The sequence below is a fragment of the Triturus cristatus genome, chromosome 5_1, assembly GCF_964204655.1.
Source record: "Triturus cristatus chromosome 5_1, aTriCri1.1, whole genome shotgun sequence".
Classification (NCBI taxonomy): domain Eukaryota; kingdom Metazoa; phylum Chordata; class Amphibia; order Caudata; family Salamandridae; genus Triturus; species Triturus cristatus.
In genome coordinates this window covers 417,321,313-417,335,453 of record NC_140587.1, presented here as the reverse complement: position 1 = coordinate 417,335,453, position 14,141 = coordinate 417,321,313, and the positions used below count along the sequence as shown (strand labels likewise).

Genomic DNA, 14,141 nt, shown 5'->3' with positions numbered 1-14,141 from the left:
TAAAACCGAATTAGCGAGAAAATGGCTTTACATGAAATTTGGCAGGAATATAGATTGCTATGGAAAGTGTCCTTTATAGGTCGAACCCTAATAGACAGCACAGCTGTCTGGCTTGTTAAAGACCTCTTGGAGATATTCAGAAAGTTTCCCTGGGTATGTATTCCTCTTATTGCTTACCATTGGTTTTGTGGTTTGTAGCTCATATTTGCTTGCTTTCTATTTGCTGGGTTTATTTGTTTTAGGCTGTCCAGCTAGAAGGTCGTCCCTCCTGTGGATCATACCCTATTTACTGTATTCTTCCACAAGTGCCTGTTTTCTGTAAACAGGCCTTTAAATCTTGTTTTTATCTTTTCACATTTGCTGTGCATACAAAGACAAAGGTCGAATGTTTGGCTCTGTCTTCCAAGGGAGCTTGGTGTTTACTTTTCTTACTTTGACTTCAAGGTGAGAGGATTTATGTGACAATCATGCTAGCTCGTGGGAGTGTGCTGAAGAAATGCTGTATTATATTATTTTTTCTAGCACACAACCAAATTTAAATGTAATGGTCATTTCAATTGAATTGTGTTGTCTGTAATGGCAGTGCACTACCACACCATGCATACTCCACTTTACATCACTCTGCATCACTCATGCCACTGCACTCTACCCTGCAACACCCCACTCTACGTCACTGCACTTTACTGTGCATCATTCCACTCTAGCCCCCTCACTCTACGCCTCTCTAAACTGCACCTCTCTACTCTATGGCAATGCCCTCTATGCCACTCAGTCCTTCCCCGTGGCACTCTGTCCTGCGCCACAGCACTCTATCATGTGCCATGGCACTAAGCCACGGCACCCTGTTCTGAAACAATCTACTCTACACCACGACATTATGCCACAGAACTGTATGCCACAGCACTCTACTCTGAAACAATCTGCTCTATGCCACAACATTCTACTCTGAAACAATCTACTTTACGGCACGCTACACCAAATACACCACTGCATTCTACGCCACTTTACTTTAACCACTGCACTCTACTCGACAGCACTGTACGCCACTTTACAGCACTGTACACCACTATACTGCGCCACTCAAATCTATACTACTGCACTCTACCCTGCATAACTCCATTCTATGCCATTTTACTCTACTCTGAAATAGTCTGCTCTACATCACTGCACTCTACTCCCCACCACTCTGTGCCACTGCACTCTACTCTGTACCAATCCACTCTACTCCACTACATTTTATGCCACTGCACTGGACCCGGCACCACTCCACTTTACTCTGAAACCATCTACTCTGATCCACTCTACGCCACTCTGCACCTCACTCCACTCTGCACCATTCTACTCTGCACAACTACAGTCTATGCCACTCTGTGCCACTACACCACTCCATACTCTGCTGCACCACTCCACGGCACTGCAATCTATGCAGTGCAACTCTACTCTGCACCACTCTACTGCATTCTATGCCACTACACTCCATGCCACTGCGCTCTATTCCACTGAACTCTACACCAATGCACTTTACATCACTGCACCCTGCCACTCTGTTCTTCTCTGCAAAATTGCACTATATGCCATTGCTCTCTACGCCACTGCTCTCTACTGGTCAATGCTCTCTATGCCACTACACTCCATGCCACTCAACTCTGCACCACTCCATTCTATGCAACTCCATTGTACGCTGAAACAATCTACTTTCTACTCTATGCCAAAGTACTCTACACCACTGCACTCCCTACCAGTCTGCATGCATCCTCTGGGATAGTCAACAGGAATATCCTCCCCTAAGCTCCACACCACCCTGAGACAGTAGTTAGATTAAGGTTTCAACAACCAACCAACGCACACCACGGCCGACCAGCCACCCCCCCCCACCACCACCCTCCACGCCTGGACCCCGATCAGCACCGAAGACACCATCTGCACGATGAACTCCATCCACTCCGGATCTCCGACCGACCCCTGCCCTCACCACGTCTTCAACAAGGCCGACGCTGTCATCGCACCCCACCTGCGAGACCTCATCAACACCTCCTTCGACACCGCCATCTTCCCTGAAAGCTGGAAACACGCCGAACTCAGCGCTCTACTCAAGAAACCAACAGCGGACCCCACCGACCTCAAGAATTACCGCCCCATCTCGCTTCTCCCGTTTCCAGCCAAGGTCATCGAGAAGACCGTCAACAAGCAGATGGCCGCCTTCCTCGAGACGAACGGATCCCTCGACCCCTCACAGTCCGGCTTCCGAGCCAAACACAGCACCGAGACCGCCCTCATCGCCGCCACCGATGACATCCGAGCCCTGATGGACAATGGAGAAACAGCGGCCCTCATCCTCCTAGACCTCTCCGCGGCATTCGACACGGTCTGCCACCGCACCCTAGTACGGCGCCTCAGCAACATCGGAATCCAGGACAAGGCGCTGGAATGGATCATCTCCTTCCTCGACGGAAGAACACAGAGAGTCCGCCTACCACCGTACAAGTCAGAGGCCTCCGAAGTCATCTGCGGCGTCCCCCAAGGATCATCCCTGAGCCTCACCCTCTTCAACGTCTACATGAGCCCCCTCGCGGCCATCGTACGCAAACACCACCTCAGCATAATCTCCTACGCCGACGACACCCAGCTGATCCTCTCCCTGACCAACGACCCCGCCGCCGCCAGAGCCAACCTGCACGAAGGGATGAAAGAGGTAGCCGAGTGGATGACGACCAGCCGCCTGAAACTGAACTCGGACAAGACGGAGGTCCTCATCCTGGGCTCCTCACCCTCCGCCTGGGACGACTCCTGGTGGCCTCCCGCCCTGGGCACCGCACCCAAACCGACAGACCATGCACGAAACCTGGGCTTCATCCTGGACTCCTCCCTCTCCATGACCAGACAAGTCAACAGCGTCTCCTCGGCGTGCTTCAACATCCTACGCATGCTACGGAAGATCTTCTGGTGGATCCCCACAGAGACCAGGAAGACCGTCACCCAGGCCCTCGTCACCAGCCGACTGGACTACGGCAACGCCCTCTACGCCGGGACCACCGTCAAGCTCCAGAAGAGACTCCAGCGGATCCAAAACTCCTCAGCCAGACTCATCCTCGACATCCCACGATCCAGCCACATCTCCGGACATCTGAGAGACCTTCACTGGCTCCCCGTCAACAAGAGAATCACCTTCCGCCTCCTCACCCACGCACACAAAGCCCTACACGACCAAGGCCCGAGCTACCTCAACAGCCGAGTCAACTTCTACGCCCCCAAACGCCACCTCCGATCAGCCAACCACGCCCTCGCCGCCGTCCCCCGCATCCGAAGAACGACTACAGGAGGAAGGTCCTTCTCCTACCTGGCCGCCAAGACCTGGAACTCCCTCCCGTCCGACCTGCGCCTGACCCAAGACCACCTCTCCTTCAGGAAGAAGCTGAAGACCTGGCTGTTCGAGCAGTAGCGGCACCCCCCCCCCCCCCAGCGCCTTGAGACCCTACGGGTATGTAGCGCGCTTTATAAGTGTCACTGATTGATTGATTGATTGAAGGTTTGGTTACTTCTTTTGCTTTATATCGTGGCTGTCACCACCCGATTTCAAGTACAGGACCAACACAGCACAGAATCACGTTTTGCACAATCCTTCATACAAGCGTGGGTTGCCATGGACGCGTTTTGGCCGTGCAAGTGGATATTTTTCACTCTGTGCTAGTCTAAATTCTCAATTTATACAGTGACGTGTTGTGCATAGTCATGGAAGAACACTGCCCATGTCCCTCCCTGTTACAGATCTACCTTTACAATTCCATTATTGGTTTTTGTTGCCCACAACATTATAAACATGCAATCAGTCCAGAATTATATACATGTATGTGTGTATATGTATGTGTAATATATAAAAAATCATTCCAATTCCTTCAATTTAGAAAAGGACACGGACACAGTTGCTGGATCAAACAATAGGTTTCTTGTTTATTGAAATCTTTGCTGTTATATACAGAGAGAGATATCTCACAAGTGGGTTGTTGTAAATTTAACCAGAACCAAGAGCTGACTATTAAGGGCATATTACACATTATGTATTTTTGTTTCTTCAATTAATTGCTTATTTAAGGGCAGTTGCTTGAAATATCAGCCGGGAAATGCACATTGAAAACTGTAACATTGAGAATCGAGTTAAAATTGGCACCGCTGAGAAATTATTAACCTGCCTGTAACAGATTGCATGCTCCTCCCTGTTTTTGACCTTTAAAACTTCCTTTAGTTTGTTTAAATAGAAATTTCAAGTTGCTTAATGCTAAACAATGATAGTGCTAAATTACCAAAGGCAAATGTATAGCAGGTATCCTTCATATAACCTGCCTCTCAAATTGTACCATGGAGGCAAGACCTCTTATAAAGAATGTATTGATTTGATCCAAACACTTACTCAGTTTGGTGTAGAATATCCACCCTTAAGCATGGCGCTCCTGAGTACCTATTAACCAGGGATTTTGTCTGGTTTCTCTGCTTCTCCTTGAGTCCTCTGGCAATCAGAATGATGACTGGATACACTGCAGAACTATCTGGCACCCCATTGAACACATTCTCTCTTTAGCAAAATGACTAAAGCATATATTTAAGTTGGTACTAGATTTACAGTGTTCTGGTTTTATTATCTACAGAGTGTCACACCGAAAATGAAATTAAAGCCAGAGACCCCATCCGATGCAGAGAATGTGGCTACAGAATAATGTACAAGAAACGAACAAAGAGATGTATCCTTTTTCAAAAATTTTGTGTGAGCTTCAACATAGTCCTTATATACTTGGTTTTAACTGTTGATTACACCAACACATTTTTATTTCTTATCTCTGGGTCTCTGACATTAATAAACACTAGAAGATGTGTCATCATCAAACTTATTTGAAATGTCTCCAAAATAAAATATCTTCTCAAGAAAATATGATTACAGGAGGCAACAGTTTCTTCACTATAAAGATGATTTGACAGAAAACACCACAATATCCGTAATTCATTAAATAAAAATTAGGTTGAGGAATGACTGTCATTTATTTAGACTGCATATGATTGAAAATACTCTGCTACTGGAGTCTGCTTATTACATCACATGCATCAGGGTGTTCGTAATACTAGCCGATGTGTACCATGCCAGTGAAAATAAATGTGGCCATATAACATGTTATACACCCATATTACAAATGTTAACCTTCATGTATTTTTGTATGTTAAATGGTTATTTAGGGGTGTTTGACCTAAAAAAGAACGTTTCATCAAAGTGCGGCTAACAATAGGCACTGATTTGAATTAGAATGTGTAGGCTTTGCTTACCGTTTATGAAATACATTGTTGATAAAATAATAGCCAGTGGTGAGGGCCAGTTGCTTTATGATTCTGACTCTTGGATTGTTTAAGCTTATGCCAGCAATTCTGAGTTAACAGTGGGCCCTGGTTGCAATTAGAATGGTAATCTTTCGCAAATACACAGATTCAACAATATACATCGTTTGCTTTGCTTCCACAAATAGACTTCTAATTAACCCCTGAGTAGTGGGGATAAGCCCTGAGTCACTTGAAGCTTCACTGCACCACTGGATTCGAACCAGCCTGGCTGATGAGGGGCGATGCCCTGAAACCGGTCCCTAGATGCTTCGTTTCCGGTCCAGGGAGGACCTGGCTTGGCCGTTCTGGCGGACTGTTCCCGTGAGGAACAAGGTCAAGACTGATTTGCATATTGCTTGGTCCAAACTGGGGTGGTGTGGTGAGCAAAAGAACGATGGATTAAACCCAGATCTTTGTGACTTGGGGTGAATGTTTGCATTATTCAGCATTCAGTCCATCATTTGTTCCTTTTGTTTTTGGTGCTTTGATGGAGGCACCGTATTTTTAAATTATCTTTCCCTGCCTTCATTGTTACCTCTTCCTTCCCACCCCCTTTGTTCTCCCACTCTCTTATTTGTGATGCTCCTGCCCTCCCACCCTCGCATTTATCTGTGTTGCTCCTTCCATTATCCCTGTTGGTTTATTTGTCCCACCCTTCCATTATCCCTGTTGCTTCTTCTGACCCACCCTTCCATTATCCCTGTTGCTTCTGTCCCACTATCCCCCTGTTGCTTCTTTCGTCCCACTGTTCTTGTTGCTTCTTCCCTCCATTATTCTGCTGTCTATGTCTCATCCGCCGTAAGGAAAAAAAGCGCTATGGCTCGGCCAGCACTGGCAGCATTATAGCATATATTTTTTTTTTAACCTTACCGTCCCCTTGAAGGGGACGGTAAGGTTAAAAACAAAAATCAATCTCCATCTTTTAGACATGCTGCCACATAGGCAAGACATACTGGCTTTGTCAATGGTTTTCACACATGTGAGCACTATCTTTGCAAAGATTTCACTTCATTAAGACCAGTTTGACACCCTTCTAGACCAATAAGCGATGGGTTAATGTGGCAAAAGTGACAAATCAATAATTGAGGAAAATGCCACTGCCAGAAAAGTCATACAGTTCCAGTGGCTCTGGTTATGGGACTCAAACGTACATAGTCGCTGAGAATCGTAAGTAATGGTTAGCTATGCATACAACAGCCATGTTTTTCTCCTGACAACTGTTTTTTTCAATGTTTGTGAACCTTTGCAAAATGTATGTTTTCAGCATGTTGGACACAGTGAGTTATGACTTGGGCACCTATCAAAGGCCAAATAAGGGGCAGAGTGGGCAAACATGAACACCCCCCCCCCCGACTATTTTGGCAGGTGGGGAAGATAGCCCAAAGAAACCTCCCTGCTGATATTTATAATGTAGTGCTGAAAAAAAACCTAATTAAAAGAAAAGGGTCTGGTCAGGAAAAAAATTTACTTTCCTAGTTAAAATGTAGTGAACTAAATATAACTTGCTCTATTGTCATACTCTGCTTATGACCTCAAATATTACATCACATGGCATCACTGTTTGTGTTTACATGATACTGCTATTCACGTTATTCCATAAACCCTTGCATTATTTAAAAAAGAACGTTTAGTGAAGTGCCTCATGCCATATACAGCATAGTTACTGCATGTACAAGAGTGGTTGCATTGAATAGAAATAGTAATGTACATATTGAAAGTTTTATATGCTGCACCATTTGCAAGCAAGTAAAGTTTGGGGTGTAAGAAGTACTCTGTGTTAAGCTAAAGGGCTTGAGGGAACCTGATGTGGGTTTTAAAGGGATGTTTGAAAGTAGGTTGTGGCTTAAAGACCAAGCCTGTTGCAAGAAAAAAGTGTGAGTTTCTGTTTACTATAGATTATCAGTGGATGGCTGGTCACGTGCACTTGTTAAATAGTTGTAATACTTTGGTGTAGACCAATTATATGTAACCAGGACCTTTTATTAGATGCAAATTTTGCGGCACTGCAGGTTTTTGTAGAACATAAGGGTGACAGTTATTTAAAATCACAGTGGAATTGTAAGCATGGCTCTATGGTTGTGTGCCATTTTATTCTTCTCAGGAATGTGTGTATTGTAGTTTACCAAACTACAGAGGGTTTTTCATAATGCCTGGCAGAAGGGGCGTTAGTGGCAATTGCGTACCTGTTAATCTCTTGGCTTAAAATGTCAGTTTGTGTGAAGTCTTTCAGATTGTGACCCCCTTATGGTGAATTGAGTACAAATTATTTTTGAAGGGTGTTCGAGGTTTTAAGTGAGGGGGGGGCGGTTAAAGTCTGTGAAGTTGGGCGAGTATCAGTAAGAAGAAGGTAACATCACCAAATATTGCATGGGGGTGGAGGGAGGGCGCGTTTGTTCAGGGGAGGGTTGGGGGACAGTGCATTGGTAGTTGGAAGTGGCTCGGATTGTACTTGGACATGGGTTATATAAGCAGGTGGCGGCCACTGTCCTGATTGTAGATGACAACTGTGATTGAGTAATGCAATAAAAATTGTTTTTGCAAAAAAAACATCACCAAATATTGGTGAATCAAGTGAGGCTTTGTGTCTAGCATGTGGTCGAAGGATGTGTCCATTATCACTTGATTGGTGATAGAAGATAAGCACAGGTGTAGCTTGTCAAATTACTTTGTCTACTAACCATGTAGGACATTGTCACAATGGCTACAGGATGTCATCAGTGATGTAATATGTGAATCAGGAGCAGTATGACAGAGCACAGGTTCTAGTTAGTTCACTAAACTATAACTGCAAAGGGTTTTTTTCTCAGTGTGTATAGTGTATATTTAAGACATTTGATTGGGGTGGGTGACTACCTACCTCAAGGAATAATCACAACCCTTATCAGGGTGAACCCTCAAAGTCATTAAACTAACCCGAGCTCAACCCTCTGATAGCAATGGCGCAGAGCAGACAGGCTTATCTTAGGACAATGTGTAAGGTATTTATGAAGTACAAAAACAGTAATAAACTCAAAATGCAAACCAATAAAAATCCCAAACCAAATTACACCAATAGAATAAAAATGTAATTAACAAAATGACAGAAATCCAATGAGTTGAACTAGAGCTGTGAATCTTTAAAGTTTTAAATAGAAATAGCGTGCAAAAGCACAGAGCACTAATGATAGTTAATGCTCGTGGTAGACCGGAACCTAGACGCAATTTGAGGCTGACCACAATGCAGGGCAGATCAGATACACCGACCAGGGTCATCTTGGTCAAAGATTTTACCTTCCAGTTTAGGGCCTGATTTAAATTATGGTGAACGGCCTGTGGGTCTGCCATGTGGAGGCTGCCCATCTTATAATAAATGACCTCTAAGCAGGCGGTCATTTATAAAGGCCAGGAACCGTCAGGGCGGTTCCTATCCGTGCATTCACTGTTTGCTACAGGTCTGCATCGGAAGGATGCAGCTCTGTAGCTAACAGTATTTTTTTTTATTCTTTTCAAAAGAAAATACCTACACAGGATTTTTCTTCTTTACCTTTTTCTTTAAAAAAAAAAATGCTCCCCTCTCTGTGGGGTCTTCTCCCATAGCGGGGACAGCAGTCTAATGTTTTTCATTTTTCAAAACCTGGTGGTAAGAAACTGTAAAAATTGACTACATGTCGCCAGTCTAAATTAGGTGGGAGGACATGTAGACATTTCTCTGACTGCCCTTACTCCCCAGGGTAATTGGAGAAGTTTGGCCACTAAGGATACTGAGTAGTCTCTGCTGTGGCCAAACACAAGGTCCACCCGCAATTAAATTTGATGGGCGGGGCAGTGCATTGTCGAGGAGGGAACTCCATCACCGTTGTGACTGAGTAGCCTCTCCTTTTTTCACACACGGTAGGTAAGCGGTAGGAGGAAAAGCCCCACACCGACCTACCAGTATACAGCTTTACACATGTAGGTATGGGGCTTAACAAACATTGTCAGTATTGTTTAGAGGTGGATTAACAAGACACATACGTTGTTAATACTGCCCTCACCCATAGAAATCTGTGGCATGCTTCATCATAGGGCTGCTAACACACCTCCCTGCAAGCCAACGTCTAAGGTGGAGGAATAGGGAGGGGGGATCAAGAAAAGGAAAGTGCAGAGAATAATAAAACTAACACAGGGGTCTCCAAACTACCATTTATTGGTGGATTCTCCTGGTCGGATTAAAAAGGTTTTTGAAAACCCAATGGATGGTGGTATACCGGGCTGTGATGAACCCTCTACCCCTCCAATCTGCAAAATGTTGACATGTTTCAGCCGGCTAATGCATTGTCCTCTGCTTTCATCAGGACTATGAAAATAGATCCCTTGAGCCGTATTCCTACCTCCTTCCTTGTGGAGTAGAGCAGTCTCAGTCTGAGAAAATGCTCAGGCCAAATGTGTAGCATAACTCACTCCCAGAGCAATACCGAGTTTCATCAATCTTTACGCTTGAACTGGCGGGGGAGCGAGAGCGGCTCCCTGTAGTCACACTTTCGTCACGGTGAGCGCGTCTCAGACTATTCGTCCCTCCTGGCGCCACGTAGGTACCAGTAGTATCCTCTCTGCCATTTATAAATCAGGCCCTTAGTTTTATAATTACCAGTCCACCACAGGAGTACACTTCTAAAGCTTCCCAGGACATTAGGGGAGGCACTTGGAGATTCACAGGGTCTTAGCAGAGGCCAGCAGCAGGCTCAAGTCCACTTGCCACTGCTCCAGCTGGGTACTTCCAGAAAAAGGCCTCTTGTAGCTTTTTGTATCCCTGTAGCTTGAACAGGAGCTCAGCCTGATGACCAATGGACTCCACTTTGTCCTGGATACTAGAGGAAAAAGGTCCATTCCTTCAGGCCTCCTCTTTTGTCTCCACAGCAGGTTCAGTCCTGTTCTTCCTCAGTTCCAAATAATATTTTTGAAATTTGAGCCTAGAGGTGCCACATTTATGCCTGACACCAGTTGGCGTGTGGGAATGGCTCCTGGGCCTGCCCGAACCAATAGGATAAAAGTTCCTGGGTTCAACCATACCCACTTTGGGCATTTGCAAGATGACTAAAGTCATCAGCCACACTAAGCTTGGTCTCTAGTGCTGGGTGTGTGTACTATGGTAATACTAGTGTCCTCCCACACCCAGCACTAAAATCCTATTTTATGCAGCCACTCTACCCATAATAAACCCAGAGAGAGTTCTCGTAGAATAAAACCAGTCCCTCAGCAACCACACTGTGGCTCCACAAGCATTGTCGTTGCATCCTGTTCTCTCCCCTTTCAAGTGTGCCCCAGGGGTTCTATGTGGCTCAACTGACCTGTCCAGCTTTTGACAACAGGATGGACATAGCTCCCACCCTTCCACTGGGCTCAAAGGAATCATCACTGCCCATTCAGATCACCCTGTCAATCAGTGACCTATTGTGTAACTCCTGAGAAGAATTTCACACCTTAATATAGCCTGAGAGAAGCTTGCGATTTAATGCTAATTTAGCCTTCTGGAACTTTAGGCAAGGAAAAGGTAACTGTCTAGTAGTTACCTTTCCTAAATATTTATCAAAATCCAGCTTCACAATTGAATTGGATTTTTATTAACTTATAAAAATTGTTTAAAAATTATTTTGCTAGCTGGCCCTTTTTCAGAGATACTGTATTCTGGTTTTCTACACAGGACCGCTACGACTGCCACTGTGAAAATAGCTTTTGGGTGCTGGTCACATTAAGGACATGTAGAAATCTAGTGTTACTGTGTCCTACTTTTTAAATACCATGCACATTCCTTTTTGGGCTACAAGACCTACATATGGGTAACTTGTGTTAATATTTAGAAGGAACTTTTTATCCGTCAAAAAGGATTTATTAGAATTAATAGAATTGAAATATTTTATTACACTGCTATAGTCGGGCAGCAATGATAGGCCTCAATCCATGTTTGCATTGCCATTGTAGTAGATGGCATAATAGGTGCTGCAGTCCACTAGTGGCAGTTACTTCTAAGCCGTGGGTACACTTTGTACCTTCTAGTGCAGGAAAATATGCCTAATAGGAATATGCTAATTCAACCATGTTATAATCTGAGAGCATAAGTACTTTACTACTGGTTAGCAGGACTAAAATGTATGGAGTTCTGAAGCCAGCAAAAAAAAAAATGGGTTAAAAAACTGGGGTGATCAGACAGAAAAGGCGGACTTCCTCCATATATACTACCATGGGTAAACATTCTTATTAAATGTTTGCCAGTGGTTTCAAAACTCATATTTCACAGAAAAGAGATCTTAACTGAAAATGTTCCCATAATGCATTGCTGAATTCGCTTTTCCTAAAAAAGTAAAGTTAAATGGATGGTTAACAGAGGAGTTTGTCTTTCTTTCTGTGCTGACAAAGAAGGAAAATGCTTACACAATGACTGCTGCCCTCAGAGCATTGATCAGTACAACTGACAAAATCAGCCTTGCAGGCCAAACATTTTCTATAGTGGCAATCTACCACCAAAAGAAAAGCACAATGTTTTTAATTACCTTACAATGAACATTCCAGTTAAAATTTAACTTGCAACAATACACGTTGCGTAAATCGCATTTTAAATATAAGCATATTATCCCCAACAAAACACATTTTTACTAAAACATTGACAGTCTATCTGCAGTCTTAGGCAAAAAGCAAAGTTATATGAATCTTTCTGAAGAGTACTAAAATCAAGAATCTTTCCATATAAAGAATATATAATGACTAATGTTTAATAGTCCGAAATTGCCATCTCGGGGTTCTGGTAACATTTATAAACCACTCTGTATTCGATCCTGGTTTATAAATGTTATCAGAACACCTTGATGGTAATATTAGTTATTTATCTTTGTCTTCTTAGTGAAGTGCTTTAGCTTCTTCAGTTCCCTGTTTATCAGTACTTTGGGGCTTTTTTCATTTCAAAAGCTTCACTCTCATATAGGTCTCATAGGAAACCCAGGTTAGAGGTGACTTTATTTGGCGTGTATATATGCATGCAAAAAATGAGGTCCTTTGTAATGTTTTCAGTGCTGCCAACATACTCCTTTTGAGTTTGAGGAGACCCTGTAAGGTCAAAGTTTTGTGGGTTTTCTAGATTGTCTGCGTTTTTATTCCTAAGAATAGGTGCCTTAATAAATGAAACATCTGGTGACACTAGTAACCAGTTTGATCAAACAGGTCTGGTATATAAGGGCCCCAAAATTTGCTATTAAATTCTAGATTCTCTATGTGCAATGCCTTTCGCTCTTTGTATATAGACACTAACATGGTTTCACTAAACAAAAGGTAATGGCCTGGTTGAGTTGTCCTACCTTTGTAATTTGTAATATATTTCTAATTGCAAGTATTTGTTCCTTAACTCATCTTGTACCAGTGGTCGTTTTTGATGCACGATGATGCACCAGCATTACTTTGGAATCTGATTTCCCCTTTCACTGTTGGATTATGCAAAATGTTTGTCCTGATTTACGAACCTGTGTTTTCTAAAACTGTTATTAAACATTTTAAAACGATTTGTTTCATTTGATCATTCAGTATCTGATGTGGGTACAGCTCCTTTAGAAATGCAGTTCAACGTTAAAAATGGACTGTTAAAAAATTAACACTTTCTTTGGAATAATCAGTGTGTTTTTTTTCATTGTAGTAATAACATTGTTTTTGTTTTCAAATTTTTATCTCCATACAGATTGTTGTTAATCTAATAATCTTTCAGCAGGATGTTTTTCCTTTGAGATTTGCAGTCTGTTTAAGTCCTTAATTGTAAAACATGGCTTATTGCAGCTTCATACTTTTATTAATTGAATTATGACCTCGCTCTGTTGAGAAACAATATGTGCATTTAATGCTCCTGTTCAGTTCTAGCGCTTATGTAATACTAATGTTCCCACTCTGGTGGCTTCGTGGTCCTAGAATCCAAATGGACAGGGATCCCTAGAGGTGATTACTTTCTGGTTTGCCAAGGTTCATGATGTTATGGAGCGTCAAGTTAGTGCCCATTGACTTGACTCTAGAAGTTCTGCCACCCTCGGGTATACTGAATTTTGGATCATTGAGCAGATTATGAGTTAAGTAACAACGGAGGACTCAAGCAGCAATATGCCTGTGAAACCTGTGGGTGAGAAAGACTTCTGTGATTATTGGCTCAGCTTAAAATACCAGACTGCATTGAACCTAATTTGCTGCTTAATTAACAACCAGTGAATTGTGGGTTAGTTTACTTGCTCCGGCCTTCTAAAGTCTCTGGGTATAAACCAGAAGTTTGTGCGTGGCCAAAATGAAGAATGTTCTAAGTTCGTGCCACGATGAGAAAATGTCATTGATAATGGAGACTTGATAGGAAAAGGGTGGAAATTTGACCAGCACGCTGAGGTTTTACCAATATTGGCTCCAGTGTAATGCTGCCAGTATTTCCTGAAGGTAACTGCCTACAAATACTATGGGCTTAGGGCGGTTACCTAAATTTGGAACAAAATTACACAATCTCGAGGAGGAGTTCCATCAAAAATGATGACCTTTTTAAGGTTAGAGTCCCCCGTGTGAAGCGCCTTTGGGCCGTGGGCCGATCCTTTTGTTGCTTGGCAGCCAAGCTATGGAATTCTTTGCCTCCCCAGATCCGTAGCAAGGATCGCCTGCTGGACTTTAGGAAAGCAATCAAAACTTTTCTTTTTCCCTCTGCCTAGTCATTTCTTGTCCTTCGGTATGTTCCTTGCGCCTTGCTTTGTCTCTTAGCCCTGATCCTTCTGACGCTGGCAGCGCCGGGACGCCTCTTTGCTGAGGCAGCTGTGCACTAT

The 14,141-nt window shown here is 43.5% G+C and overlaps 1 protein-coding gene across 1 annotated transcript in view; it reads left to right on the top strand.

The window, feature by feature from the left end:
- Positions 1-12,863, top strand: part of POLR2K (RNA polymerase II, I and III subunit K) — a 43,338-nt gene extending 30,475 nt beyond the window's left edge. Inside the window, exons 3-4 of the mRNA XM_085605180.1 lie at positions 4,641-4,733; positions 12,725-12,863. Of these exons, the coding sequence (XP_085461306.1) occupies positions 4,641-4,733; positions 12,725-12,747 (116 nt within the window). The 3' untranslated portion in view covers positions 12,748-12,863. The remainder of the gene's footprint in view (positions 1-4,640; positions 4,734-12,724) is intronic.
- The last annotated feature ends 1,278 nt before the right edge of the window (positions 12,864-14,141 follow it).